This window comes from Chiloscyllium plagiosum, unplaced genomic scaffold (genome assembly GCF_037043375.1).
Source record: "Chiloscyllium plagiosum isolate Xiang-an unplaced genomic scaffold, Cpla_swu_hap1 HiC_scaffold_6, whole genome shotgun sequence".
In the NCBI taxonomy this organism is placed as follows: Eukaryota; Metazoa; Chordata; class Chondrichthyes; order Orectolobiformes; family Hemiscylliidae; genus Chiloscyllium; species Chiloscyllium plagiosum.
The window spans coordinates 132,226,192-132,254,043 of NW_028270144.1; the positions used below are offsets into that span (position 1 = coordinate 132,226,192).

Sequence of the window (27,852 nt, forward strand, 5' to 3'; positions counted from 1 at the left end):
TAGAGGGACAGGCAACATTGAGGAGGTGGGGAGGCTGCAGGAGGATTTGGACAGGTTAGGAGAGTAGGCAAAGAAGTGGCAGATGGAATACAGCATGGGAAAGTATGAGGTCATGCACTTTGGTAAGAAAAATAGAGGCATGGACTATTTTCTAGATGGGGTGAACATTCAGAAGTCTGAAGTGCAAAGAGACTTGGGAGTTCTAGTCCAGACTTCTCTCAACTGCTGAAAATGTGTTGCTGGTCAGCAGGTCAGGCAGCATCCAAGGAGCAGGAGAAACGACGTTTCGGGCATGAGCCCTTCTTCAGACTTCTCTCAAGGCAAACATGCAAGTTGAGTCAGTAGTTAGGAAGGCAAATGCAATGATGACATTTATTTTGAAATGACTTAAATATAAAAGCAAGAATGTACTTCTGTGGCTCTAGAATGCTCTAGTCAGATCAGATTTGGAGTATTGGGTGCAGTTTTGGGCCCTGGAGCGTGTTCAGTGGAGATTCACGAGAATGGTCCCAGGAATGAAAAGCTTAACATATGAGGAACGTTTGATGACTCTGGGTGTATACTTGATGAAGTTTAGAAGGTTGAGGAAGGATCTAAGTGAAACATACAGAATACTGAATGATCTGGACAGAGTAGTTGTTGGAAAATGTTTCCATTGGTAAGAGACACTAGTATCCAAGGGCACAGCCTTAAATATAAGTGAAAGAAAGAGTAAAAGAAAGACCTTTTAGAACAGAGATGAGAAACTTCTTCAGACAGAGAATGGGGGAATCTATGGAATTCGTTGCCACAGAAGGCTGTGGAGATCAGATCATTGAGTATATTTAAGACTGAGATAAAGATTGGAGCTTCAAGGGGACCAAGGGTTATGGGGAGAAAGCTGGCGAATGGGATTGAGAAACTTATCAGCCACGATAGAACGGCAGTGCTGACTCAATGGGCTGAATGGCCTATTTTCTGCTGCTATAAATTATGGTCTTCGATTAATTTTGTTGTTCTTGTAGGGGCGATATTAGGAACAGCATTAAACAGGAAATTAGAGATGCATACTTTAAAGGAATGTCTGTAATAACAGATGTCTATAATTTGGACAAATCGAATTAGGAACAGTACCTCGGAGGGGGAATTCCTAAAGTGTATATAGGATGGTTTTATGGACTGTTACATTGGGGAACCAATTAGAGAACAGGCCATCCTAGCCTGTTGAATGTGAAATGAGAAAATAATAATTGTCAGTCTAGCTGTGTGAGGTCCCTTGGAGCTGAGCAACCAGAATGGTGGGTGGCACGGCGGCACAGTGGTTAGCACTGCTGCCTCACAGCGCCTGAGACCCGGGTTCAATTCCCGCCTCAGGCGACTGACTGTGTGGAGTTTGCACATTCTCCCCATGTCTGCGTGGGTTTCCTCCGGGTGCTCCGGCTTCCTCCCACGGTCCAAAAATGTGCAGGTTGGGTGAATTGGCCACGCTAAATTAGGTGCAGAGGTAAATATAGAGGAATGGGTCTGGGTGGGTGCGCTTTGGCAGGTCGGTGTGGACTTGTTGGGCCGAAGGGCCTGTTTCCACACTGTAAGTAATCTAATCTAATCTAATATGATAGAACTCCTCGTTGAGATGGAGAATGAAACAGCTGATTTTGAGACTGGGACCCTGAATCTAAACTGAGGAAACTATGATGGTCTGAGGCACGAGTTGGCTATGATAGATTGCAGGGCATTATTTTAAGAGATGGGGATAAGGCAATAGGAAACATTCAGAGAGCGCATGGGTGACCTGCAACAATTACTCATTCCTGTTTAATGCAAAGTAAAACAGGAACGTTGGCCTCACTATGGCTCACATGGAAATTAGAGAGAGTATTAGATCTAAGGAAGAACCATGTCCAATGGCAAGCAAAATAAGGGTAAATAAAGTTTGAGAATAAGCTTGAGGGGTACATAAAAACTGATTGTAACGGTTTCCATAGATATATGAAGAGGAAAAGAGTAGTGAAGACAAATGTGGGTCTGTTACAGTCAGAAACAGAAAAATTATAATGGGGAGCAAAGAAATAGCTGACCACCTCAATGCAAACTTTGGTTGTGTGTCCAAGAAGAAGGATAATGTGGAACACTGTTTATTAAGAGGCAGGAACTAAAGAATATTAGTACAGAAATGGTGTCGGAGAAATTGAATGAGACTGAAGGTTAAATATCTAGGGCCTGAGTGTTTAAGGAAGTGATCTGAGAAATAGTGGACGCGTTGTTAATCATCATCCAAGATTCTAAAGACTATGAAGTAGCTCCCACAGATTGTAGCTAATGTAACCCCTGTATTTAAAAAGGAAGGTAAAGGGAAAGCAGAACTATAGACCAGTGAATCTGACATTGGTATTGGGGGAGATGCTAAAGTTCATTGTCAAAGATTTAATAGCAGAACACTTGGAAAACAGTGGCAGGATTGGACAGAGTCAGCATGGATTTACAAAATGGAAATCATGCTTGACAAATCTATCGGAATTGTTCAGGAATGTAACTAGTAGAGTTAAGGGGGGGGTCTGTGAATGTGGTTTACTTGGACTTTAAGAAGGTTTTTGACAAAATCTTGCAGAGGAGATTAGCATTTAAAATTAAATTACATAGGATTGATGGTAGTGCATTGAGATGGATAGAGAACTGGTTGGCAGAAAGAAACAAAGAGTAGGAATAAACAGGGGGTCTTTTTCCAAATGGCAGGCAGTGACTCGTGGGGTACCACAAGGATCAGTGCTTGGATCCCCAACTATTCACAATGTATTAATGGGGATAAAGAAACTAAATGTAATCTCAAATTTGCAGATGACACAAAGCTGGGTGGGAAGGTGAGCTGTGAGGAGAATGCAGAGATGTTCTTGTGTCATTTGGACAGGCTGAGTGGACAAATGCATGGCAGGTACTGTGAAGTTATCCACTTATGGTGCAGAAACAGGAAGGCACATTATTATCTGAATACCTGTAAACTGAGAGGGGTGAATCTTCAAGGAGACTTGGGTGATTTGATTTAACTTATTTATTGTCATGTGTATATATAAGCACAGTGAAAAGCTTTGTATATGAGCAATACAGACAGATCATAGCAAGCAAGGACGTACAGATCATAGGGTGAAAAACAGCGTGGAGGCATACAGGTTATGTCACATAGGTCGTGCACTCAGCAAGATCACTAACAAGGTCAGCATTATTTGAAATTAGACAGTCCAATCATCAGTCTAATAATGGCCAGGAAGAAGGTGTTCCTGAACTAGCTGGTGCATGTGTTCAAGCTTCTACCTGATGGAAGAGGTTATAGAGAGCATTGCTGGAGTGCGATGAGTCTTTGATGATGACAGCCCTTTCCGCAGCAACAAACCATGTAAATAGAGTCCATGGACAGAAGGTTGGCTTCTGTGATGTTCAGGGCTGTGCACACCACCACCTGTGGTTTCTTATGGTCCTGGGCAGAGTAGTTGCCGCACCAGGCTGTTATTGCACCTGAACAGTGTGTTTTCTGTTGTGCACCTGTAAAGTTGGTGAGGGTCTTATGGGCGTGTGAATTTCCTGAGCTGCCTGAGGAAGATGATGTGTTGTAGAGCCTTTTTGACCATCGCATTTATGTCAGGAAGTCCACGACAGGTTGTCGGTTATTGTCATTCTTCGGAACTTGACGCTGTCCATCCTCTCGACCTCCGTTCTGTTCATGTAGATTGGGGTGTGTTCTCCTCTTGTTTTTGTGAAGTCAATTATCAGTTCTTTACTTTTGCCGACATTGAGAGAAAGGTTGATTTCTGGGATGGCAGGACTAATGTATGAGGAATGGCTGAATCACTTAGGATTATATTTGCTGGAGTTCAGAAGACTGAGGGGGGATTTCATAGAAACCTCTGAAATTATGGCAGAACTAAACAGGGTAGATGCTGGAAGGATGCTCCTGATGGTGGGGGAATCAAAGTATACAGGGTAAACCATTTAGGACTAAAGTGAGGAGAAACTTCTTGAATCAAGTCTGTACCCCTAATATTGCACTATTGCCAACACTAGATCCACTTTCCTGCATGAGGCACATTGCCTTGAATATTAAAGTACTTCATGTGCTCGTCAAAGAACTTATAAAGGTAGTGAGGTTTCCTGCCTTAGCTACCCTCAAAGTGTGGTGCTTAAAAAGCCCAGCTGGTCAGGCAGCATCCAAGGAGCAGGGGAATCGATGTTTCGAGCATAAGATCTTCATCAGGAATGAGGGGATGGTCAAGGGGCTGAGAGATGAAGGGGAGGGGGTTGGGGCTGGGGGGAAGGTAGCTGGGAATGCGATAGTTGATGGAGCTGGGGGTGATGATGTTAGGTTGGAGAGGAGGCTGGAGTGGATAGGTGGGAAAGATGATGGGCAGGTAGGACAATTCAAGAGGGCGGTGCCGAGTTGGAAGGTTAGATCTGGGATAAGCTAAGGTGACTTAGCTACCCTTCCAGGCAGGGCATTCCGCACCCCTACCACCCACTGGATGAAAAAAATGCTTTCCTCAGATTCTCCCTAAATCTCCTGTCTTTTATACTAAAAGTGTGCTGCCTTGCTTTGATCCTATGACTAAGGAAAACAACTGCTTTCTATTTGCTCTGACCATGTCCCTCATAAACTTAAGAACTTCAATCAGTTACCCCCTCAACCTTCTCTGCTCCATAGAAAACAAGCCGAACTTCATAGAATCATCGTCATAGATTCCCTGCAGTGTGGAAACAGACCCTTTGGCCCAACAAGTGCACACCGACCCTCCGAACAGTAATCCACCCAGATCCATTCCCCTACCCTATATTTATTCCTGACAAAACACCTAACCTACACATCCCTGAACACTATGGGCAATTTAGCATGGCCAATTCACCTAATCTGCACGTCTTTGGATCATGGGAGGAAGCCAGAGCACCCAGAGGAAACCTACATAGACACGGAGAGAATGTGCAAATCCCATGCAAACAATTGCCCAAGGTTGGAATTGAGCCCAAGTCCCTGGCACTGTGAGGCAGCAGTGCTAACCACTGAGCCACCATACTGCCCCAAGTCACCATCCCGCCCTATCCAGCCTCTATCCATCACTAAACTGCTGCATCCCAGGCAATATCCTGGTGGATCCGCTATGCACCCCCTCCAGTGCTGTCACATCCGGAGTGGTGAGCCTGTGGAACTTACTGCCACAGAATGCACTTGAGGCTTAAACATTGTATGATTTCAAGAAGGAGTTGGTTATAGTTCTTGGCGTTAAATAGATCAAGGGATATGGGATTGGACAACAGAAGTGGGAGGTAGAGTTGGATGATTAAGGAAGAAGAGGCTCAAAGAGCTGAATGGCCTAGTCCTGTTCCTATTTTCTACATTTCTGTTTAACATGTGCATAGTTCTGTTCATTGAGGGAGAGGAGCTGAGGGTTATCTTGAAAATGTTGGTCTAATTGAGGACTGGGAGAAGGAGTAGGGAGAAGAGTTGGGATTTTGAAATATGGAGAGGAGGGGGTGGGATTTTGTTGTGTGGAGAGGGTGTGGGATTTTGTGGAGGGATTGGTATTTTGGGATGGGACTAGGATTGGCGGGTTTGGGCAGTATATATGGTTTGACTGATATTGGAAGACTTTGGTTTTGAGGAAAAGGGAGAGTGGTTGGATGTGTGGAGCAGGGGTGAGGGCAGGGTTAGAGAAAGGGGCAGAACCTTCGGTTTGGCAGGAAATTGGGAGGGGTAGACTTTGAGAGGGAAAGTGGCACGGAGTAGGGATTAGTGGAAGAGACATTGTTTAGGGTTGTGGGGAAGGGGAGGAGTTAAGGTTAGGAGGAAACAGGAAGGGATAATGTCATTATTACAGGGATAAGGATAGTGAGGGGAGGGGTTGTGTGTGTGTGTGTGTGTGTCTCTGTCTGTCTATGTTAGGCTTGTTTTTATCTGTCCTGTTGAAGGTGTTTGTGAATTTCTAAACAACTGGACTTCATATCTCACCAGGAGATCCAAACCACAACTGAGACCTCAGATACAAGTCTGAAAGAATTTGAGGGGGCTACACTAAGATACGCATCTTTGAATCTGGGGTGAGTGAACACTGGCTCTTCATAAAATTCTCCTTAGCAATAGGAGTTGAGACAGATGGCAGAGAAGTAGATTGAGTCTGTACATCTCAAACACCACCTTGTAACCATGTTCTCGCCCCCCCCCTCCCCACACATCTCCCTAGCTTGTAACCTTACCCTTGTTTCCTTGCTCAGTCTGTAACCGTGCCCTTTACTCCCATGCCTAGCACATAACCAAGCCCTCTGTGCCAAGCTTGTAAATTGGACTGCATCTCCTTGCCCAGCCCATTACCAAGCCCTTTGCGCCCCCTGCTCAGAGTCCAAGTGGGGTCACACCAAGGCCTGCTGCAGTAAGACTTTCTTCCTTATGTACTTAAGCTCTTTTGCAATGAAAGCCAATATGCACAGAACGTAGAACATTACAGTGCAGTACAGGCCCTTCAGCCCTCGATGTTGTGCCGACCAGTGAAACCAATCTGAAGCCCATCTAACCGACACTATTTCATTCTCATCTACGTGCCTATACAATGACCATTTAAATGCCCTTAAAGTTGACGAGTCTACTACTGTTGCAGGCAGTACATTCCGTGCCCCTACTACTGTCTGAGTAAAGAAACTACCTCTGACGTCTGTCCTACATCTATCACCCCTCAATTTAAAGCTATGTCCCCTCATGTTAGTCATCACCATCCGAGGAAAAAGGTTCTCACTGTCCACCCTATCTAACCCTCTGATTATCTTATGTCTCTATTAAGTCACCTCTCAACCTCCTTCTCTCTAACAAAAACAGCCTGAAGTCCCTCAGCCTTTCCTCGTAAGACCTTCCCTCCATACCAGGCAACATCCTTGTAAATCTCCTCTGAACCCTTTCCAAAGCTTCCATTTCCTTTCTATAATGCAGTGATCAGAACTGTACTCAATACTTCAAGTGCGGCCGCACCAGAGTTTTATACAGCTGCAGCATGACATCATGGTTCCGAAACTCAATCCCTCTATCAATAAAAGCTAACACAACGTATGCCTTCTTAACAAACCTGGGTGGCAACTTTCAAGGATCTATGTACCTGGACACCGAGATCCCTCTGCTCATCTACACTACCAAGAATCTTACCATTAGCCCAGTACTCTGCATTCCTGTTACTCCTTCCAAAGTGAATCATCTGTCACTTTCCCACATTAACCTCCATTCGCAACCTCTCAGCCCAGCTCTGCAGCTTAACTATGTCTGTGTGTAACCTACAATATCCTTCATCACATTCCACAACTCTACTGACCTTGGTGTCATCCGCAAATTTACTAACCCATCCTTCTATACCCTCTTCCAGGTTGTTTATAAAAATGTCAAACAGCAGTGGACGAAAAACGGATCCTTGTGGTACACCACTAGTAACTGAACTCCACGATGAATATTTTCCATCAGCCACTACCCTCTGTCGTCTTTCAGCTAACCTATTTCTGATCCAAACTGCTAAATCACCTTCAATCCCATGCTTCTGTATTTTGTGGGGAATCTTATTAAGCGCCTTACTGAAATCTATATACATCACATCAACTGCTTTACCCTCAAACACCTGTTTGGTCACCTTCTCAAAGATCTCAATAAAGTTTGTGAGGCACAATCTACCCTTTACAAAACTGTGTTCACTATCCCTAAACAACCTATTCCTTTCTAAATGATTAAACATTCTTTCTCTCATAACCTTTTCCAACACTTTATCCACAACCAAAGTAAGGCTCACTGGTCTATAATTACCAGGATTTTCTCGACTCCCCTTCTTGAACAAGGGAACAACATTTGCTATCCTCCAGTCTTCTGGCACTATTCCTGTAGACAATGACGACATAAAGATCAAAGCCAAAAGCTCGGCAGTCTCCTTCCTGGCTTTCCAGAGAATCCTAGGATAAATCCCGTCCGGCCCAGGGAACTTATCTAATTTTACACTTTCCAGAATTGCTAACACTTCTTTGTGAACTTCATCCCATATAGTCCATTAGCGTGTATCTCAGAATTCTCAACAGCCTTGTCTTTTTCTAGTGTGAATACTGATGAAAAGTATTTATTTAGCACTTCCCCTATCTCCTCTGACTCCACACACAACTTCCTCATGAAGGGCTTTTGCCAGAAACGTCGATTTTCCTGCTCCTCGGATGCTGCCTGACCTGCTGTGCTTTTCCAGCACCACTCTGATCTAAACTACACACACAACTCCCCACTACTGTCCTTGATTGGCCCTAATCTTATTCTAGACATTTTTTTTTAATCCTGATATATCTATAGAAAGCCTTAGGGTTTTTCTTAATCCTATCTGCCAACAACCTCTCATGTCCCCTCTCTCTTTAGGTCTTTCCTGGCTAACTTGTAACTCTCAAGCTCCCTAACTAAGCCATCACATCTCATCCTAACATAAGCTTCCACCTTCCGCTTGACAAGAGATTCAACTTCCTGAGTAAACCATGGCTCCCACACTCTACAACTTCCTCCCTGCCTGACCACTGCATACCTATCAAAGACCCGCAGTAACTTTTCCTTGAATAAACTCCACGTTTCAATTGTGCCCATCCCCTGCAGTTTCCATCCCCATCCTATGCATCCTAAATCCTGCCTAATTGCATTGTAATTGCCCTTCCCCCAGCTATACTCTTGCCCTGCGGTATATACCTATCCCTTACCATCACTAAACATAACCGAATTGTGGTCACTATCACCAAAGTGCACACCTACCTCCAAATGTAACACCTGGCCAGGTTTATTACTCTGTACCAAATCTAATGTGGCCTTGCCCCTTGTTGGTCTGTCTACATACTGTGTCAAGAAACCCTCCTGCACACACTGGACAAAAACTGGCCCATCTAAAGTACTTGAACAATAGTATTCCCAGTCAATATTTGGAAAGTTAAAGTCCTCTATAACAATTGCCCTGTCACTCTTGCTCCTATTGAGGATCATCTTTGCTATCCTTTCCTCTACATCGCTGAAACTATTCAGAGGCCTAATAGAAAACTTCCCACAGGGTAACCTCCCCTTTCCTGTTTTGTACCTTAGCCCATAGTACCCCAGGCGAGTCCTCCAGCGTCCTTTCAGCAACCATTGTGCTGTCCTTGACTAACAATGCCACCCCGTACCGGGTTTATTTACCATTTTCTCTGTTCTTACTGAAACATCTAAATCCCGGAACCTGCAATAACCATTCCTGTCCCTGCTCTACATATGTCTCCAAATGGCCACAAGATCGAAATTCCAAGTGCCAGTGCATGCTGCAAGTTCACCCACCTTATTCACAATGGTGTCGAAGTAGACACACTTCAAACCAACTTCTTGCTGGCCAGTGCGGCCTTGCAACCGTGAAATCTTATTTATGCCCTCACTACTCTCAATGTCTTGTGTACTCAAACTATAATTTAGGTCCCCATACAATTACCTTCCTGACTGCTTGCTGCATCTGCACTTGCTTTCAGTGACTGATGGGCAAGGAGAGCCAGGACTCTCTGTATATCAGTATTTCTCAATCTACCACCATTTAAATAATACTCTGATGTTCTGTTTTTTTCTATCAAAGTGGACAACTTTGTGCTTATCCACATTATTCTGCACGTGCCATGTATTTTCCTACTCGATTATCTAAATTGCATTGAAGCTTCTTTAAGTTTTCTTCGTCATTCTCTGCCAACTAGTTTTGTGTTTTCAGCAAACTTGGAAATACAGCATTTGGTTCCCTCATCCAAATTGTTGATCTATATTGTGAATAGCTGGGACCCTTCATGTGTTACCTTACTTGTCACCATCTTGTACTCTGAAACATATCCAGTTATTCCTACTGTTTGTTTCCTGTCTGTTAACCAGTTTTCACTCCCTGCAACTATATTAACACCAATCCCATGTGCTTTAATTTTGCACAATAACCTCTTGTATAGGGCTTTGTCAAAAGCTTTCTGAAAATGGAACTGTATTGTATCCACTGGTTTTCCCTTATCTATTCTACCATTACATCTTCAAAAAACGTCAGTAGGTTTGTCAAATATGATTTCTCTTTCATAAATTCCTGTTGACTTTGTGCATTCCCATTGTGTAATCCCAAGCACTCTGTGATGACATCCTTATCTGCCTACCTCCCTTCCCCTGGCTCTCCCCCAGTTAGAGTCATAGAGGTATAGAGGTCTACAGCATGGAATCAGGCCCTTCGGTCTAACTTGCCCATGCTGCTCAGTTATCGCAATTGAAACTAGTCCCATTTTCTTGCATTTATCCATCTCCCTCCATACCTATCCCATTCATGTACCTGTCTAAATGACAAAATTGTGTTTGCTTCCACTACTCCCTCTGGCCAGCCTGTTATAGATACTCACCACACTCTGTGTGACAAAAGTTGCCCCTCTGGACTCTTTTGTATCTCCCCCTCTCACCTTAAACCTATGTCCTCAAGATTTAGACTCCCCTACCATGTGTAAAAGCTGTTGGCTATCTACCTTATCGATGTGTCTCATGATTTTGTGGACCTCTGAGGTCACCCCTGAGTCTTGTATACTCCAATGAAAAAAGTCCCAACCGATCCAACTTTGCTGTTTCTTAGAACATAGAACAATACAGTGCAGAACAGGCCCTTTGGCCCTCAATGTTGCGCCGACATTATTTAACAAAATTTTGACAAATTAATAAAATCCATTTTAACTTTGTTATTTCTTTCCCTCAGAGGTCAAACAGAAGAGGATAATTACAAAAACATCCTAAATACTGATGATGAGTCAAAGGTGAGTGGTGGTGTAGTGGCACTGTTGCTGGAGTAGTAATTTAGAACCTCAGGCTAATATTAGATACAGAATAAAACTTCATCCACTGTTTTAAACTGAAATTAAAGCTCTCTCCACACTTTTAAACAGAAAGTAACGGTACTTCTAAACTGCCGCAATTAAACACTCCCAGGACAGATATAGCATGGGGATAGAAAAATAGAAATTGCTGCAACTATCAGTAGATCTGGCAGCTTGTGTGGAGAGAAATAAGAGTTAATGTTTCAGGTCCAGTGACCCCTCTTCATAATAGCATGGGTTTAGGTAGAGAGTCAAACGGAAATTAAAGCTCCCTTGACACTGACTCTATTAAACATTCCCTGTTAAGGGACAACATAAGGTTAGATAGAGTATCATTTATACTGAAATTAAAGCTCCCTATACTCTTTTACATAGAACATAAAGCTCTCTTTATTCCCTTGAAGTAAACTGAAGGTAATGCTGCCTCTACACTGTCCCCATCAAACACACCCAGGACAGCGACAGTATGGGTCTAGATTCAGAGTAAAGCTGCCTGTACACTGTTCCCCATCAAACACTCCCAGGACAGGGACAGCATGGGGTTAGATACAGCATAAAGCTACCTCTACACTGTCTTCAGTAAATATTCTATGGGCAGGTAGATCATGTGGTTAGACACAGAATAAAACTTCTGATCTGAGAGTGCATCTCCCTGCCCTGTCCAAAGAGGGTTGCTGCTTAGTGCCTCAATTTAACAAGTTCCTATTTTCTCACCCTTCTGCTCAAAGAAATTCCCAGTTTGTTGCACATTGTGAGCCAGTGATCACTTGGATTTTGCTGGTGTGTTGCAAAAGACAGAATACAGGATAAGTTCTTCCAGTCTGTCATTCTCAAAAGGTGATTCAGCCTCTCGAGCCTTCTCCATTGTGGACTGAGCTGTAACCTAACTGTCAATTAATGTCTGTTTGTTCTGGGCACTGCAGATCTATCTACAGCCTGACCTCTTAATCCTGGTATCAGGCCACTGAATCTGTGCTGCACTCCTCCAAGGCTCTTATCTCTGTTCTGAGAGGCATTGTCAAGAACTGAAGGCGGGTACCCAGGGGAATGCTAAAATGAGTTTTATGGAATTGTGGTGTGACTCCTGTTCCATCCTCCAGCATTGTCAACCTCCATATTCCGAAAGCTGTTGACCACTAACTCCCAACCCTTCTCACAAGTTCCATTCTCCAGCACGAATCCTTTCCCATTCACAGCCTCTATTCTGCTGATTCCTGATGTTGTAATGAATGTGCAGGAATGACTGTGGCTTTGGTTTCTGCAGTGTTTTTCTGTCCGCTCCCTTGGTTGGGTGGAGATGTTGGAGGAGGATCTTGCTCCAGGAAAGAGCAGCATTGCCGTCAACAACTGCATACGACAGCTGTCCTACCACAAGAACAACCTGCGCGATGCTGCGGGCACCTGGGGGGAGGTAGGTAGAAACTCTCAACTGGGCAGCTGAACGTGATCCTGACCCTGACCCTGACCCTTAACCTAAGAAAGCGTGGTAGTCACATTTCAGCACTTTGCCTGTTGTCAGAAATTGAACTAAAATCGGAGCACAGTTTAAAAACAAGGCCATAGGACTAGGAGAGAAGTAGATTATTCTACACACTGAATATGCTCTGCCATTCAATGAGATCATGCCTGTTCTAATAGTCTTCAACTATCTGAGACAGAGGTGAGGAGACATTTTCTCCTGAGGATCTTGAGTCTTTGAAGTTTTCTTTCTAGAAAATGATGCAGGCAGAATCACTGCATACCTTTAAAGTAGAGGTGGATAGATTGACGAGGAAACCAAAAGAGTATCTGGGTTCAGACAGGTGAGTGGAGTTGAGGCCACAGTCAGATCAACAGTGAATTGATCGAATAGTGGCACAGGCTCAAAGGGATCAAATGGCCTCCTCCTGCTCCTTGTTTGTTTTAAGCTTCTGTTGAAGTATAATCGGTTTCTTCAGCATTTCCTGGGCGTGATATTCAGTGGATGGCCATTGTGAGTATGATGGATTAGAAACCCAATGCTCATAATTTCTTCACTGAAAGCACACATCAGTAGCAGGTGGAATTTGACCCTGATAAGTGTGAGGCGATGTACTTTGGAAAAAGGAACAAGACAAGGGAGTACTTAATGAATGATAGGACACTAGGAATCTGAAAGAAAGAAAGACATAGAACATTACAGCGCAGTAGAAGCCTTTCGGCCCTCGATGTTGCGCTGCCCTGTCATACTAATCTGAAGCCCATCCCACCTACACTATACCATGTACTTCCATATGCCTGTCCAATGACGACTTAAATGCACTTAAACTTGGCGAATCTACTACCGATGCAGGCAAAGCATTCCATACCCTTACTACTCTGAGTAAAGAAACTACCTCTGACATCTGTCTTATACCTATCTCCCCTCACTTTAAAGTTGTGTCCCCTCATGTTTGCCGTCCCCATACTTGGTAAAAGGGTCTCCCTGTCCACTCTATTTAATCCTCTGATTATCTTGTATGTTTCTATTAAGTTACCTCTCAACCTTCTTCTCTCTAACGAGAACAGCCTCAAGGCCCTCAGACTTTCCTCATAAGACATTCCTTCCATACCAGGTAACATCCTAGTAAATCTGCACCCTTTCCAAAGCTTTCACATCCTTCTTCTAATGCGGTGACCAGAACTGTACACAATACTCCAAGTGTGGCCGTACCAGAGCTTTGTACAGCTGTAGCATGACCACCTGGTTCCGGAACTCAATCCCTCTATTAATAAAGGCCAAAACACTGTATTCCTTCTTAACAACCCTGACAATCTGGGTGGCAACTTTCAGGGATCTGTGTACATGGACACATGATCTCTCTGCTCATCTGCACTCCCAAGAATCTTACCATTAGCCCAGTACTCTGCATTCCGATTACTCCGTCCAAAGTGTATCACCTCACACTTGTCCACATTAAACTCCATTTGCCACCTCTCCGCCCAGCTCTGCATCCTATCGATGTCTCTCTGCAACCTACTACATCCTTCGTCAGTATCCACAACTTCACCGACATCTTGGGGTGTTTGTCCACAGATCCCTAATGGTGGCAGGACAGGTTAATAGAGTGGCTCAGAAGGCATACAGGACACTTGCCTTTCTCAGATGATGCATAGATTATAAGAGAGGGAGCTGTACAGAACTTTGGTTAGGCCACAGCTGCAGCTCTCTATGCAGTTCTGGTTACTGCACTTTTGGAAGGATATGGGGCGGGGGTGCAGAGGAGATTCACCAGGATGTTGCCTGGGATGAAGCAGCTTAGCGATAAAGAGAGGCTGGATAAACTCTGGTTGTTTTCTTTAGAGCAGGGAAGGCTGAGGGGGACCCTGATCAAAGTGTATAAGATCTTAAGAGGCATGGGCAAGGTGATTAGAAAATAGGCAGGAAGTTTAAAAGGAAGCTGAAAAAAATTGTTTAAAAAAAACCAAAGAGCAGTTGATGCTGACAAACAGAAATTACTGGACAAACTCAGCAGGTCTGGCAGCATCTGTGAGAGAAAACAGAGTTAACATTTCAGCTCCAGTGACCCTTCAGAACTGATTTCAGCTAGGGCAAGGTTGATATTCAGGGTATATGTGAGAGAGGGTGGGTAGAGTAAAAGTATAGTGGAAATGAAGGCCAGAGAGAGGGAAAACCAGTTGAGTAGACCGAGCGGGGTAAAGGTCAGCTTGGGAGAATGAATAGCTGCTAATGGGCACTGTTAGTGGTTAACAGTGAGTTCTTTGTGGTAAAAGAAGTGTTTCACCCAGAAGGTGGTTGGATTTGAAGTGCACTGCCAGGAGAGTGGTAGAGACCGGTAACCTCACAATAAAAAGTACTTGAATGAGCACTTGATATGTCATAACATTCAAGGCAATGGTCCTACTGCTGGAAGGTGAACTGATGCAGATTTAGTGTAGTTTTGGCAGTACAGGCTCGATGGGCCAAAGGACCTATTCTGTACTGTATGACAATACAGTAGGCTGGGCAGTCTCGATCCGTACTCTAGAGTTTAGACAGGTCAGCAGGGACTTGAGTGAATCATATAAGATCCTGAGGGAATTTGACTGGGTGAATGTTGAAAGGATGTTTTCTCTTGTGGGAGAATCTAAAATTAGGGGTCACTGTTTAAAAATAAACAGCCATATAAAACAGAGATGAGGAAACTTTTCTCTAAGGGTTTAGTGTCTTTGGCATTCCCTTCATCAAAAGGCAGTGGATGGAGAATCTTATTACAAAGGGATGAAGGATCTTGGGTCTGCAAGAATGGAGACTGCAGGAACAGCACCAGGCGCACTTAAAAAAAACGAGCTGTCGACCTGGTGAAGCCAGCAAACAGGACTACTTGCATACCAAACAGCATAAGCAAGCAGTGATAGGCAGAGCTAAGCAATCCCACAATCAGCAGATCAGATCTATATTCTGCAGTCCTACCACATTCAGTTGTGAAAAGTGGTGGACTCACTGAAGGAAAAGACTCCACAAATATCCCCCTCCTCAATGATGGGAGAGTCCCAAACATCGGTGCAAAGGATAAGGCTGAAGCATTCGCAGCAATCTTCAGCCAGTAATGCCAAGTGGGTGATTCATCCCAAACTCCAGAGGTGCCAAATGTTACAGCTGTCCATCTTCATCTAATTTGATTCATTGCACATGATATCAAGAAATAGTTGAAGGCACAAGATACTGCGAAGGTTATGGATCCTAACAACATTCTGGCAATAATACTGAAGACTTGTGCTCCAGAACTTGCTGCTGTTCTAGCCAAGATGTTCCAGTACAGCTACAAAACTGGCATCTACCTGACAATGTTAGATACTGCCTAGGGTATGTCCTGTACATAAAAATCAGGACAATATCAAACCCAGCCAATTACCACTCCATCAGCCTACTCTCAACCATTGGTAAAGTGATGGAAAGTGTCATCAACAGTGCTATCCAACAGCACCTGCTTAGGAATGCTCAGTTTGGTTTCCGCAAGGGCCACAGCATTAATTTTAAAAAAGCAGGAGTGTCGTGTCAAGCTTAAAATTAAGATTTTATTGTATGATGGAGAAGGCTTAAAGGACTGAGTTGCCTTCTGTTGTTCCTTGTTTACATATTTGTGAGATGGGTCATTACTGAGGGAGTGCCACACTGTTGGAGCCATATTGTCATCTTATTCTTTCACTGGATGAGGGCGTCACTGCATCGGCCAGCATTTATTGCCCACTCCTAATTGCCAACCGGACAGTTAAGAGTTGCTGTGGGTCTGGAGTCACATGTCAGCCAGACCAGGTAAGGATGGTAGTTTCCTTCCTTAAAGGGCATTGATGAACCAGATGGGTTTTTCATGACAATCGACAACTCATGGTCATCATTAGACTCGTAATTCCGCATTTTTATATTGAATTCAATTTCCAACATCTGGGATGGCAAGATCTGAATCCCGATTCCATAACATTATTAGGGTCTCTGGATTAACAGTTCAGCGATAATAGCAGCAATGGCGCCACTTCCCCACCCCCACGCCAGTATTACTGAAGAAGTGCTGCACTGTGTGAGGGGTGTGTACTGAAACACCCCTGCACTGTGGGAGGGTGTGTACTGAAACACCCCAGCACTGTGGGAGGGTGTGTACTGAAACACCCCAGCACTGTGGGAGGGTGTGTACTGAAACACCCCAGCACTGTGGGAGGGTGTGTACTGAAACACCCCAGCACTGTGGGAGGGTGTGTACTGAAACACCCCTGCACTGTGGGAGGGTGTGTACTGAAACACCCCAGCACTGTGGGAGGGTGTGTACTGAAACACCCCAGCACTGTGGGAGGGAGCGTACTGAGAGACCTCTGCACTGTGGGAGGGTGTGTACTGAAACACCCCAGCACTGTGGGAGGGTGCGTACTGAAACACCCCAGCACTGTGGGAGGGTGTGTACTGAAACACCCCTGCACTCTGGGAGGGTGTGTACTGAGACGCCCCTGCACTGTGGGAGGGTGTGTACTGAAACACCCCTGCACTCTGGGAGGGTGTGTACTGAGACGCCCCTGCACTGTGGGAGGGTGTGTACTGAAACACCCCTGTACTGTGGGAGGGTGTGTACTGAAACACCCCTGCACTGTGGGAGGGTGCGTACTGAAACACCCCTGCACTGTGGGAGGGTGCGTACTGAGAGACCCCTGTACTGTGGGAGGGTGTGTACTGAAACACCCCTGCACTGTGGGAGGGTGTGTACTGAAACACCCCTGCACTCTGGGAGGGTGTGTACTGAGACGCCCCTGCACTGTGGGAGGGTGTGTACTGAAACACCCCAGCACTGTGGGAGGGTGTGTACTGAAACACCCCTGCACTGTGGGAGGGTGCGTACTGAAACACCCCTGCACTGTGGGAGGGTGCGTACTGAGAGACCCCTGTACTGTGGGAGGGTGTGTACTGAAACACCCCAGCACTGTGGGAGGGTGTGTACTGAAACACCCCTGCACTGTGGGAGGGTGCGTACTGAAACACCCCTGCACTGTGGGAGGGTGCGTACTGAGAGACCCCTGTACTGTGGGAGGGTGTGTACTGAAACACCCCTGCACTGTGGGAGGGTGCGTACTGAAACACCCCTGCACTGTGGGAGGGTGTGTACTGAAACACCCCTGCACTGTGGGAGGGTGCGTACTGAAACACCCCTGCACTGTGGGAGGGTGCGTACTGAGAGACCCCTGTACTGTGGGAGGGGGTGTACTGAAACACCCCAGCACTGTGGGAGGGTGTGTACTGAAACACCCCAGCACTGTGGGAGGGTGTGTACTGAAACACCCCAGCACTGTGGGAGGGTGTGTACTGAAACACCCCAGCACTGTGGGAGGGTGCGTACTGAAACACCCCTGCACTGTAGGAGGGTGTGTACTGAGAGACCCCTGTACTGTGGGAGGGTGTGTACTGAAACACCCCAGCACTGTGGGAGGGTGCGTACTGAGACGCCCCTGCACTGTGGGAGGGTGCGTACTGAGAGACCTCTGTACTGTGGGAGGGTCTGTACTGAAACACCCCTGCACTGTGGGAGGGTGCGTACTGAGAGACCCCTGCACTGTGGTAGGGTGTGTACTGAAACACCCCTGCACTGTGGGAGGGTGCATACTGAGATGCCCTTGCACTATGGGAGGGTGTGTACTGAGACGCCCCAGCACTGTGGGAGGGTGCGTACTGAAACACCCCTGCACTGTGGGAGGGTGTGTACTGAAACACCCCTGCACTGTGGGAGGGTGCGTACTGAAACACCCCTGCACTGTGGGAGGGTGCGTACTGAGAGACCCCTGCACTATGGGAGGGTGCGTACTGAGAGACCCCTGTACTGTGGGAGGGTGTGTACTGAGACGCCCCAGCACTGTGGGAGGGTGTGTACTGAGACGCCCCAGCACTATGGGAGGGTGTGTACTGAGACGCCCCTGCACTGTGGGAGGGTGTGTACTGAGAGACCCCTGCACTGTGGGAGGGTGCGTACTGAGAGACCCCTGCACTGTGGGAGGGTGTGTACTGAGACGCCCCTGCACTGTGGGAGGGTGTGTACTGAGAGACCCCTGCACTATGGGAGGGTGCGTACTGAGAGACCCCTGTACTGTGGGAGGGTGTGTACTGAGACGCCCCAGCACTGTGGGAGGGTGTGTACTGAGACGCCCCAGCACTATGGGAGGGTGTGTACTGAGACGCCCCTGCACTGTGGGAGGGTGTGTACTGAGAGACCCCTGCACTGTGGGAGGGTGCGTACTGAGAGACCCCAGCACTGTGGTAGGGTGTGTACTGAGACGCCCCTGCACTGTGGGAGGGTGTGTACTGAGACGCCCCTGCACTGTGGGAGGGTGTGTACTGAAACACCCCAGCACTGTGGGAGGGTGCGTACTGAAACACCCCAGCACTGTGGGAGGGTGCGTACTGAGACGCCCCTGCACTGTGGGAGGGTGCGTACTGAGAGACCTCTGTACTGTGGGAGGGTCTGTACTGAAACACCCCAGCACTGTGGGAGGGTGCGTACTGAAACACCCCTGCACTGTGGGAGGGTGCGTACTGAGAGACCCCTGCACTGTGGTAGGGTGTGTACTGAAACACCCCTGCACTGTGGGAGGGTGCGTACTGAGATGCCCTTGCACTATGGGAGGGTGTGTACTGAGACGCCCCAGCACTGTGGGAGGGTGCGTACTGAAACACCCCTGCACTGTGGGAGGGTGTGTACTGAAACACCCCTGCACTGTGGGAGGGTGCGTACTGAGAGACCCCTGCACTATGGGAGGGTTCGTACTGAGAGACCCCTGTACTGTGGGAGGGTGTGTACTGAGACGCCCCAGCACTGTGGGAGGGTGTGTACTGAGACGCCCCAGCACTGTGGGAGGGTGTGTACTGAGACGCCCCAGCACTATGGGAGGGTGTGTACTGAGACGCCCCTGCACTGTGGGAGGGTGTGTACTGAGAGACCCCTGCACTGTGGGAGGATGCGTACTGAGAGACCCCTGCACTGTGGGAGGGTGTGTACTGAGACGCCCCTGCACTGTGGGAGGGTGTGTACTGAGAGACCCCTGCACTGTGGGAGGGTGCGTACTGAGAGACCCCTGTACTGTGGTAGGGTGTGTACTGAGACGCCCCTGCACTGTGGGAGGGTGTGTACTGAGACGCCCCTGCACTGTGGGAGGGTGTGTACTGAGACGCCCCTGCACTATGGGAGGGTGTGTACTGAGACGCCCCTGCACTGTGGGAGGGTGTGTACTGAGAGACCCCTGCACTGTGGGAGGGTGCGTACTGAGAGACCCCTGCACTGTGGGAGGGTGCGTACTGAGAGACCCCTGTACTGTGGGAGGGTGCGTACTGAGAGACCCCTGTACTGTGGGAGGGTGCGTACTGAGAGACCCCTGTACTGTGGGAGGGTGCGTACTGAGAGACCCCTGCACTGTGGGAGGGTGCGTACTGAGAGACCCCTGCACTGTGGGAGGGTGCGTACTGAGAGACCCCTGCACTGTGGGAGGGTGCGTACTGAGAGACCCCAGCACTGTGGGAGGGTGCGTACTGAGAGACCCCTGCACTCTGGGAGGGTGTGTACTGAGAGACCCCTGCACTGTGGGAGGGTGTGTACTGAAATGCCCCTGCAATGTGGGGGTGCGTACTGTGACCCCCCCCCAGCACTGTGGAGGGGTGCGTACTGAGACACCCCTGTACTGTGGGAGGGTGCGTAATGAAAGACCCCTGCACTGTGGGAGGGTGCGTACTGAGAGACCCCTGTACTGTGGGAGGGTGCGTACTGAGAGACCCCTGCACTGTGGGAGGGTGCGTACTGAGAGACCCCTGCACTGTGGGAGGGTGCGTACTGAGAGACCCCTGCAATGTGGGAGGGTGCGTACTGAGAGACCCCTGTACTGTGGGGGTGTTTGTGTACTGAGACGCCCCTGCACTGTGGGAGGGTGCGTACTGAGACACCCCTGCACTGTGGGAGGGTGCGTGCTGAGAGACCCCTGCACTGTGGGAGGGTGCGTGCTGAGAGACCCCTGCACTGTGGGAGGGTGCGTGCTGAGAGACCCCTGCACTGTGGGAGGGTGCGTGCTGAGAGACCCCTGCACTGTGGGAGGGTGCGTGCTGAGAGAACCCTGCACTGTGGGAGGGTGCGTGCTGAGAGAACCCTGCACTGTGGGAGGGTGCGTGCTGAGAGACCCCTGCACTGTGGGAGGGTGCGTACTGAGACACCCCTGCACTGTGGGAGGGTGCGTGCTGAGAGACCCCTGCACTGTGGGAGGGTGCGTGCTGAGAGACCCCTGCACTGTGGGAGGGCGGTGTGCGTACTGAGAGACCCCTGCACTGGGGGGGGTGCATACTGAGACACCCCTGCACTGTGAGGGGGTGCGTGCTGAGAGACCCCTGCACTGTGGGAGGGTGCGTGCTGAGAGACCCCTGCACTGTGGGCGGGCGGTGTGCGTACTGAGAGACCCCTGCACTGGGGGGGGTGCATACTGAGACACCCCTGCACTGTGAGGGGGTGCGTGCTGAGAGACCCCTGCACTGTGGGAGGGTGCGTGCTGAGAGACCCCTGCACTGTGGGCGGGCGGTGTGCGTACTGAGAGACCCCTGCACTGTGTGAGGGTGCGTGTTGAGAGACCCCTGTACTGTGGGAGGGTGCGTGCTGAGAGACCCCTGCACTGTGGGAGGGCGCGTACTGAGAGACCCCTACACTGTGGGAGGGCGCGTACTGAGAGACCCCTGCACTGTGGGAGGGTGCGTGCTGAGAGACCCCTGCACTGTGGGAGGGCGCGTACTGAGAGACCCCTACACTGTGGGAGGGCGCGTACTGAGAGACCTCTGCACTGGGGGGCGTGCATACTGAGACACCCCTGCATTGTGAGGGGGTGCGTGCTGAGAGACCCCTGCACTGTTGGGGGTGCGGTGTGCGTACTGAGAGACCCCTGCACTGTGGGGATGTGTGTACTGAGACACCCCTGCACTGTCGGGGGGGGTGCGTACTGAGAGACCCCAGCACTGTTGGGGGGTGCGTACTGAGACACTCCTGCACTGTGGGAGGGTGACTACTGAGATTGTGCCACACTGTTGGAGTGCTATGTCAGCATAACTAATTAAATCTGGGTTTATTTGTCTGTTCAGGTGGTTATTGGATCACATGACAACTTTGCAAAAGCAAAGTTCACCTTACGATCCCAACTGATGTTACTGCTGGATACATCAGATCCCAGAATTAAATCTGGTTTGATAAATCAATTGTTTTCAAAAAAGTGAGTGAACTTGGTGATTGTTCACTGAAACATCCTATCTAGTTATAGAAAGCAATTTCAAAGAACCAGTGTAAGGTGGCACGGTGACTCAGTGGTTAGCACTGCTGCCTCACAGCACCAGGTCCCAGGTTTGATTCCAGCCTCGGGCGACTGTCTGTGTGGAGTTTGCACATTCTCCCTGTGTCGGCGTGGGTTTCCTCCAGGTGCTCCGGTTTCCTTCCACAGTCCAAAGATGTGCAGATTAGGTGAATTGTTAATGCTAAATTGCCCATAGCAGTAGATGCATTAGTCACAGGGGAATGTTACTCTTCAGGAGGTTGGTGTGGTCTGGTTGGGCTGACTATAGGTAATCTAATCTAATCTAAAAAAACATGCAGCAAAACAAATTTTTCAACCTATTAGCCAACACCAATGTTTAGAAGTTCAAATCTAGAGAAATCCCCCTTTTATTTCAATTTTTTATAAGTTCCACTTCACCAATTGTTCCCCAGGTTCCTACATGAATACTAATAAAAGTAAATTTTCCATAGTCCTACCAGACCATAAGGCTGCTCGTTCATTATAAGAACATAAGATCTCGGAGCAGGAGTAGGCCATCTGGCTCTTCAAGCCTGCTCCACCATTCAACACGATCAGGGCTGATCTTTTCGCGGCCTCAGCTCCACATGCCCACCCTTAAGTCCTTTATTGTTCAAAAAATTATCTACCTTAGCTTTAAAAACATTTACTGAAGTAGCATCAACTACTTCACTGGGCAGGGAATTCCATAGATTCACAACCGTCTGGGTGAAGATGTTCCTTCTCAATTCAGTCCTAAATCTGCTCCCTCTAATCTTGAGGCTATGCCTTCTTGTCCTACTTTCACCCGCCTGTGGAAACATCCACTCTACTCCTTTCGTATCTATTCCCTTCATAATTATGTTTTATAAGATTCCCCCCTCATTCTTCTAAATTCCAATGAATATAATTCCAGGCTACTCAGCCTCTCCTCATAAGCCAACTCGTCGACTCTGGAATAAACCCAGTGAACCTCCATTGCACCCCTCCATTGCCAGTACATCCTTTCTCAAGTAAGGAGACCAAAACTGCACACACTACTCCAGGTGTAGCCTTGCCAGCTGTAACATTACCCTTCTGATTTTAAACTCAATCCCTTGAGCAGCGAAGGGCAAAATTCCATTTGCCACCTTAATTATCTGTTGTGCCTGCAGACCAGTCTTCTGTCATTCATGCACAAGGACACCCAGGTCCCTCTGCACAGCGGCATGCTGCAATTTCTTGCCATTCAAGTAATAGCCTTTTTTACTGAAATGGATGACTTCACATTAATATTGTATTCCATCTGCTAGACCTTTGCCCACTCACTGAAACTGCCTGTGTCCCTTTGCAAAGTTTCACCGTCATAGAACATAGAACAATACAGCACAGAACAGGCCCTTCGGCCCTTGTGCCAAATATTTGGCCTAGCTTAAGCACCTATCCATGGACCTATCCAATTGCCGCTTAAAGGTGATCAATGATTCTGACTCTGCCACTCCCACAGGCAGCGCATTCCATGCCCCCACCACTCTCTGGGTAAAGAACCTACCCCTGACATCCCCCATACCTTCCACCCTTCACCTTAAATTTATGTCCCCTTGTAACAGTCTGTTGTACCCGGGGAAAAAGTCTCTGACTATCTATTCCCCGATCATCTTATAAACCTCTATCAAGTCACCCCTCATCTTTCGCCGTTCCAATGAGAAAAGGCCTAGCACTCTCAACCTATCCTTGTACGACCTATTCTCCATTCCAGGCAACATCCTGGTAAATCTCCTCTGCACCCTCTCCAAAGCTTCCACATCTTTCCTAAAGTGAGACGACCAGAACTGCACACAGTACTCCAAATGTGGCCTTTACAAGGTCCTGTACAGCTGCAACATCACCTCACGACTCTTGAATTCAATCCCTTTGCTAATGAATGCTAATACACCATAGGCCTTCTTACAAGCTCTATCCACCTGAGTGGCAACTTTCAAAGATCTATGAACATAGACCCCAAGATCCCTCTGTTCCTCCACCTCACTAAGAACCCTACCGTTAACCCTGTATTCCGCATTCTTATTTGTCCTTCCAAAATGGACAACCTCACACTTGACAGGGTTGAACTCCATCTGCCACTCCTCAGCCCAGTTCTGCATCATGTCTAAGTCCCTTTGCAGCCGACAACAGCCCTCCTCACTATCCACAACTCCACCAATCTTTGTATCGTCTGCAAATTTACTGACCCACCCTTCGACTCCCTCTTCCAAGTCATTAATAAAAATGACAAACAGCAGAGGACCCAGAACTGATCCCTGTGGAACTCCACTTGTAACTGGGCTCCAGGCTGAATATTTACCATCTACCACCACTCTCTGACTTTGACCGGTTAGCCAGTTCTCTATCCAACAGGCCAAATTTCCCACTATCCCATGCCTCCTGACTTTCCGCATAAGCCTACCATGGGGAACCTTATAAAATGCCTTACTAAAATCCATGTACACTATATCCACTGCTCTACTCTCATCCACATGCTTGGTCACCTCCTCAAAGAATTCAATAAGACTTGTAAGGCAAGACCTACCCCTCTCAATCTATGCTGGCTGTCCCTAATCAAGCAGTGTCTTTCCAGATACTCATAAATCCTATCCCTCAGTACCCTTTCCATTACTTTGCCTACCACCGAAGTAAGACTAACTGGCGTGTAATTCCCGGGGTTATCCCTATTCCCTTTTTTGAACAGGGGCACAACATTCGCCACTCTCCAGTCCCCTGGTACCACCCCCGTTGCCAGTGAAGACGAGAAGATCATTGCCAACGGCTCTGCAATTTCCTCTCTTGCTTCCCACATAATCCTGGGATATATCCCGTTAGACCCGGGGGACTTGTCTATCCTCAAGTTTTTCAAAATGCCCAACACATCTTCCTTCCTAACAAGTATCTCCTCTAGCTTACCAGTCCGTTTCATACTCTCCTCTTCAAAAATACGGTCCCTCTCATTTGTAAATACTGAAGAAAAGTACTCATTCAAGACCTCTCCTATCTCTTCCGACTCAAGACAGTCTCCCACTACTACCCTCGTTCTCATCATTCTCATGTTTCTCACATACGCATAAAAGGCCTTCGGGTAATCCTTGATCCTACCCGCCAAAGATTTTTCATGCCCTCTCTTAGCTCTCCTAATCCCTTTCTTCAGCTCCCTTCTGGCTATCCTGTATCCCTCCATCGCTCTGTCTGAACCTTGTTTCCCCAACCTTATGTAAGCCTCCTTCTTCCTCTTTACTAGACATTCAACCTCCCTCGTCAACCAAGGTTCCCTCACACGACCATCTCTTTCCTGCTTGACAGGTACATACGTTTCAAGGACACGTGGTATCTGTTCCTTGAAAAAGTTCCACATTTCAACGACATCCTTCCCTGACAGCCTATCCTCCCAACTTATGCTCCTCAGATCCTGTCTTGCAGCATCGTATTTACCCTTCCCCCAATTGTAAAACCTACCCTGTTGCACGCACCTATCTCTCTCCATAACCAAGGTGAAAGTCACACTTTGCACACTTTGCTCTACCACTTATCTTAGTGTCATCTGCAAACTTTGACACACTACGCATGGTCCCCAACTCCAAATCATCTATGTACATTGTGAATAATTGCAATCCCAACACTGATCCCTGAGGCACACCACTAATCACTGCCAACCAGAAGAGCATCCATTTATTCCCATTCTTTGCTTCCTGTTGGTTAACCAGCCCTCTATCCATGCTAATACATTGCCCATAAAGCCATGCATCTTTATCTTATGCAGTAACCTTTTTGTGTGGCACCTTGTTGAATGCCTTTTGGAAATCTAGATACACTGCATCTGCTGAGTCCCTGTTGTCCGTAGTGTTCATAATGTCTTTATAGAATTCCTGTAGATTAGTTAAGAATGACCTGCCCGTCATGAACCCATGCTGTGTCTGCCCAAAGGGACAATTTCTATCTTGATGCCTTGCTATTTCTTCCTTGATCATAGGCACAAGCGTTTTCCCCACTACACAAGTTAAGCTAATCGGCCTATAATTCCCCATCTTATGTCCTCCTCCCTTTTACAACAGTGGCATCACATTTGCTGTTTTCCAATCTGCTGGAACTGTTCCAGAGTTCAGTGAATTATGGAAAATTACCACGAGCGCATTTGCTATTTCTCCCACCATATCTTTTTAGTACCCTGGGATGCGTTCCATCAGGGCCTGGAACCTTGGCTTCCTGTAGCTCCATTAGCTTGCCCAACATTACCTCTTTCGTGATAATTGTTTCCAGGTCCTCACCTACCCTTCGTCTCTTTGCCAATTGTTGGCATGTTATTAGTTTCTTCCCCTGTGAAGACCGACACAAAATACCTATTCCATGCCTTGGCCATTTCCTTTATCCCATTATGAAATCCCTCTTCTCAATGTTTACTTTACCCACTCTTATTTTATATATTTTAAGTTTTTATATTGAGCTAGTTTTTTTCTCATCATCTATCTTACTTTATAGCTCTTTTTGTGGCTTCTGTTGACCTTTAAAGCTTTTGCAATCTTCTAGTTTCCCACTGTTCTTGGTCATTTTGTATGCCTTCTCTTTAAATTTGATAGCCTCCTTTATTTTCTTAGACACCCATGGCAGATTACCCCTTTTCCTACAGTCCGTCCTTTTCACTGGTATATACGTTTGCTGAGCACTTTGAAAAATTGCTTTGTAAGTCCTCGACTGGTAGTCAACTGTCCCACCATAAAATCTTTGTTTCTAGTCTACTTCCTCATCCTATTGTAGTTATCTTTGTTTAAGCACAGGACCCTGGTGTTGGATTTTATCTTCTCACTTTCCATCTGTATTCTAAATTCAACCACACTGTAGTCGCTCCTTCCAAAGTGATCCCTAATTGTGGCCTCATTAATTATTTCTGTCTCATTACACAGGACCAAATCTAGGATACTTGCTCCATTGTCAGTTCCATTGCATACTGTTCCAGTAAACTATCAAGGATACATTCAATGAACTCCTCCTCAAGGCTACCCTGACTGAGCTGGTTTGACCAATCGACGTGTAAATTGACGTTTTTGCTGTACCATTTTTACAAGCATTAGTTTTTTTTATTACCTGTTCTACTGTGATATTATAATTTGATGGCCTATAGATTACACCTATAGATACCAGTGACATTTTCTTGTTAGAATTCCTAATTTCCACTGAAATGGATTTGATCTTATTTACCATAGAACCTATATCATCTCTCACCACCATCCTAATGTCATCCTTAAATATCAGAGCTACACCACCTCCCTTACCTTCCCGTCTGTCCTTCTGAATAGTCTGATACCCCTGGATATTTAACTCCCAGTTGTGACCATCCTGTAACCATGTCTGTGTAACGGGTGCTAACTCATATGGATTCGTGATGATTTGTGCCGTTAACTCATCTACCTTGTTACGAATGTTGCAAGCATTCAGTTAAAGTGCCCTTATGCTACTTTTTGTACCCCCTTTATGAATTCCAACATCTCTAATAATAATATGTCCTGAGTTATCCTTCCTTATTACTACTTTCGTAGTCTGTCATGTAGTTAAACCCTACTGCACACATGCTAATGTGCTGCTTTCCTTTCAGTTTACCATCATACTTCCTGTTGTTTTCCCCCACCCTTCCTCCTGACTCACTAGTGTAAAGTCCTAATGACTACTCTGTTTAACCTTTTTGCTAGAACATTGGTTCAAGATTGGTTCAGGTGGAGACTGTCCCATTGGTACAGATCACTCCTGTTCCAAAACTGATTTAGAGAGAGAGAGAGAGACAGCTCGTTATGGTTTACCCTGAGGATCACCACACCGCAGGAAAGCGCAGAGACTGAGAAGGTGTGACCTTCATAATAATCTAAGCTGGTGAGGGAATTGAAACATACTGTTGATGTCACTCTGCATCATTAAGCCAGTCAACCAGCCAACTGAGCTAACAGCCCCCAAGGATAAAACTGAGAGCTACAACTTTCTCAGCTTCTAATCTACACATTTCCAACAGATTTCTCCTGATTTGGAAGCACTAGCTTTCAGAGCGCCGCTCCTTCACAACCACCTGATGAAGGAGCGGCGCTCTGATAGCTAGTGCTTCCAAATAAACCTGTTGGACTATAACCTGGTGTTGTGAGATCTTTAACTGTGAATAAGGTGGATAGCCAACAGCTTTTCCCCTTTTTAGGAGAATATAAAACTAGAGGGCATAGGTTTAAGGTGACGGGGAGAGATGCAAGACAGTCCAGAGAGGTAATT

At 46.9% G+C, this 27,852-nt stretch overlaps 2 protein-coding genes across 5 annotated transcripts in view; one reads left to right on the forward strand and one right to left on the reverse strand.

Moving 5' to 3' along the window:
* apbb1 (amyloid beta precursor protein binding family B member 1) overlaps window positions 1-27,852 on the forward strand; it is a 173,518-nt gene that overhangs the window by 66,676 nt on the left and 78,990 nt on the right. For all 4 annotated transcript variants that reach the window (XR_015757510.1, XM_087988515.1, XM_087988514.1 and 1 more), the window contains 3 exons: window positions 5,969-6,054; window positions 10,722-10,779; window positions 12,104-12,250. Coding sequence is in view for 3 of the 4 variants with exons in the window: in XM_087988515.1 (XP_087844641.1) it covers window positions 5,969-6,054; window positions 10,722-10,779; window positions 12,104-12,250 (291 nt within the window). In the remaining variant the exon portion in view is untranslated. The remainder of the gene's footprint in view (window positions 1-5,968; window positions 6,055-10,721; window positions 10,780-12,103; window positions 12,251-27,852) is intronic.
* LOC148149853 (uncharacterized) lies at window positions 12,962-25,966 on the reverse strand. The gene is made up of 3 exons (XM_087987821.1): window positions 25,879-25,966; window positions 16,932-18,794; window positions 12,962-12,969 (listed from the first exon to the last, which is right to left on the reverse strand). Exons 1-3 carry the CDS (start codon window positions 25,964-25,966, stop codon window positions 12,962-12,964), a joined length of 1,959 nt encoding a protein of 652 aa, XP_087843947.1.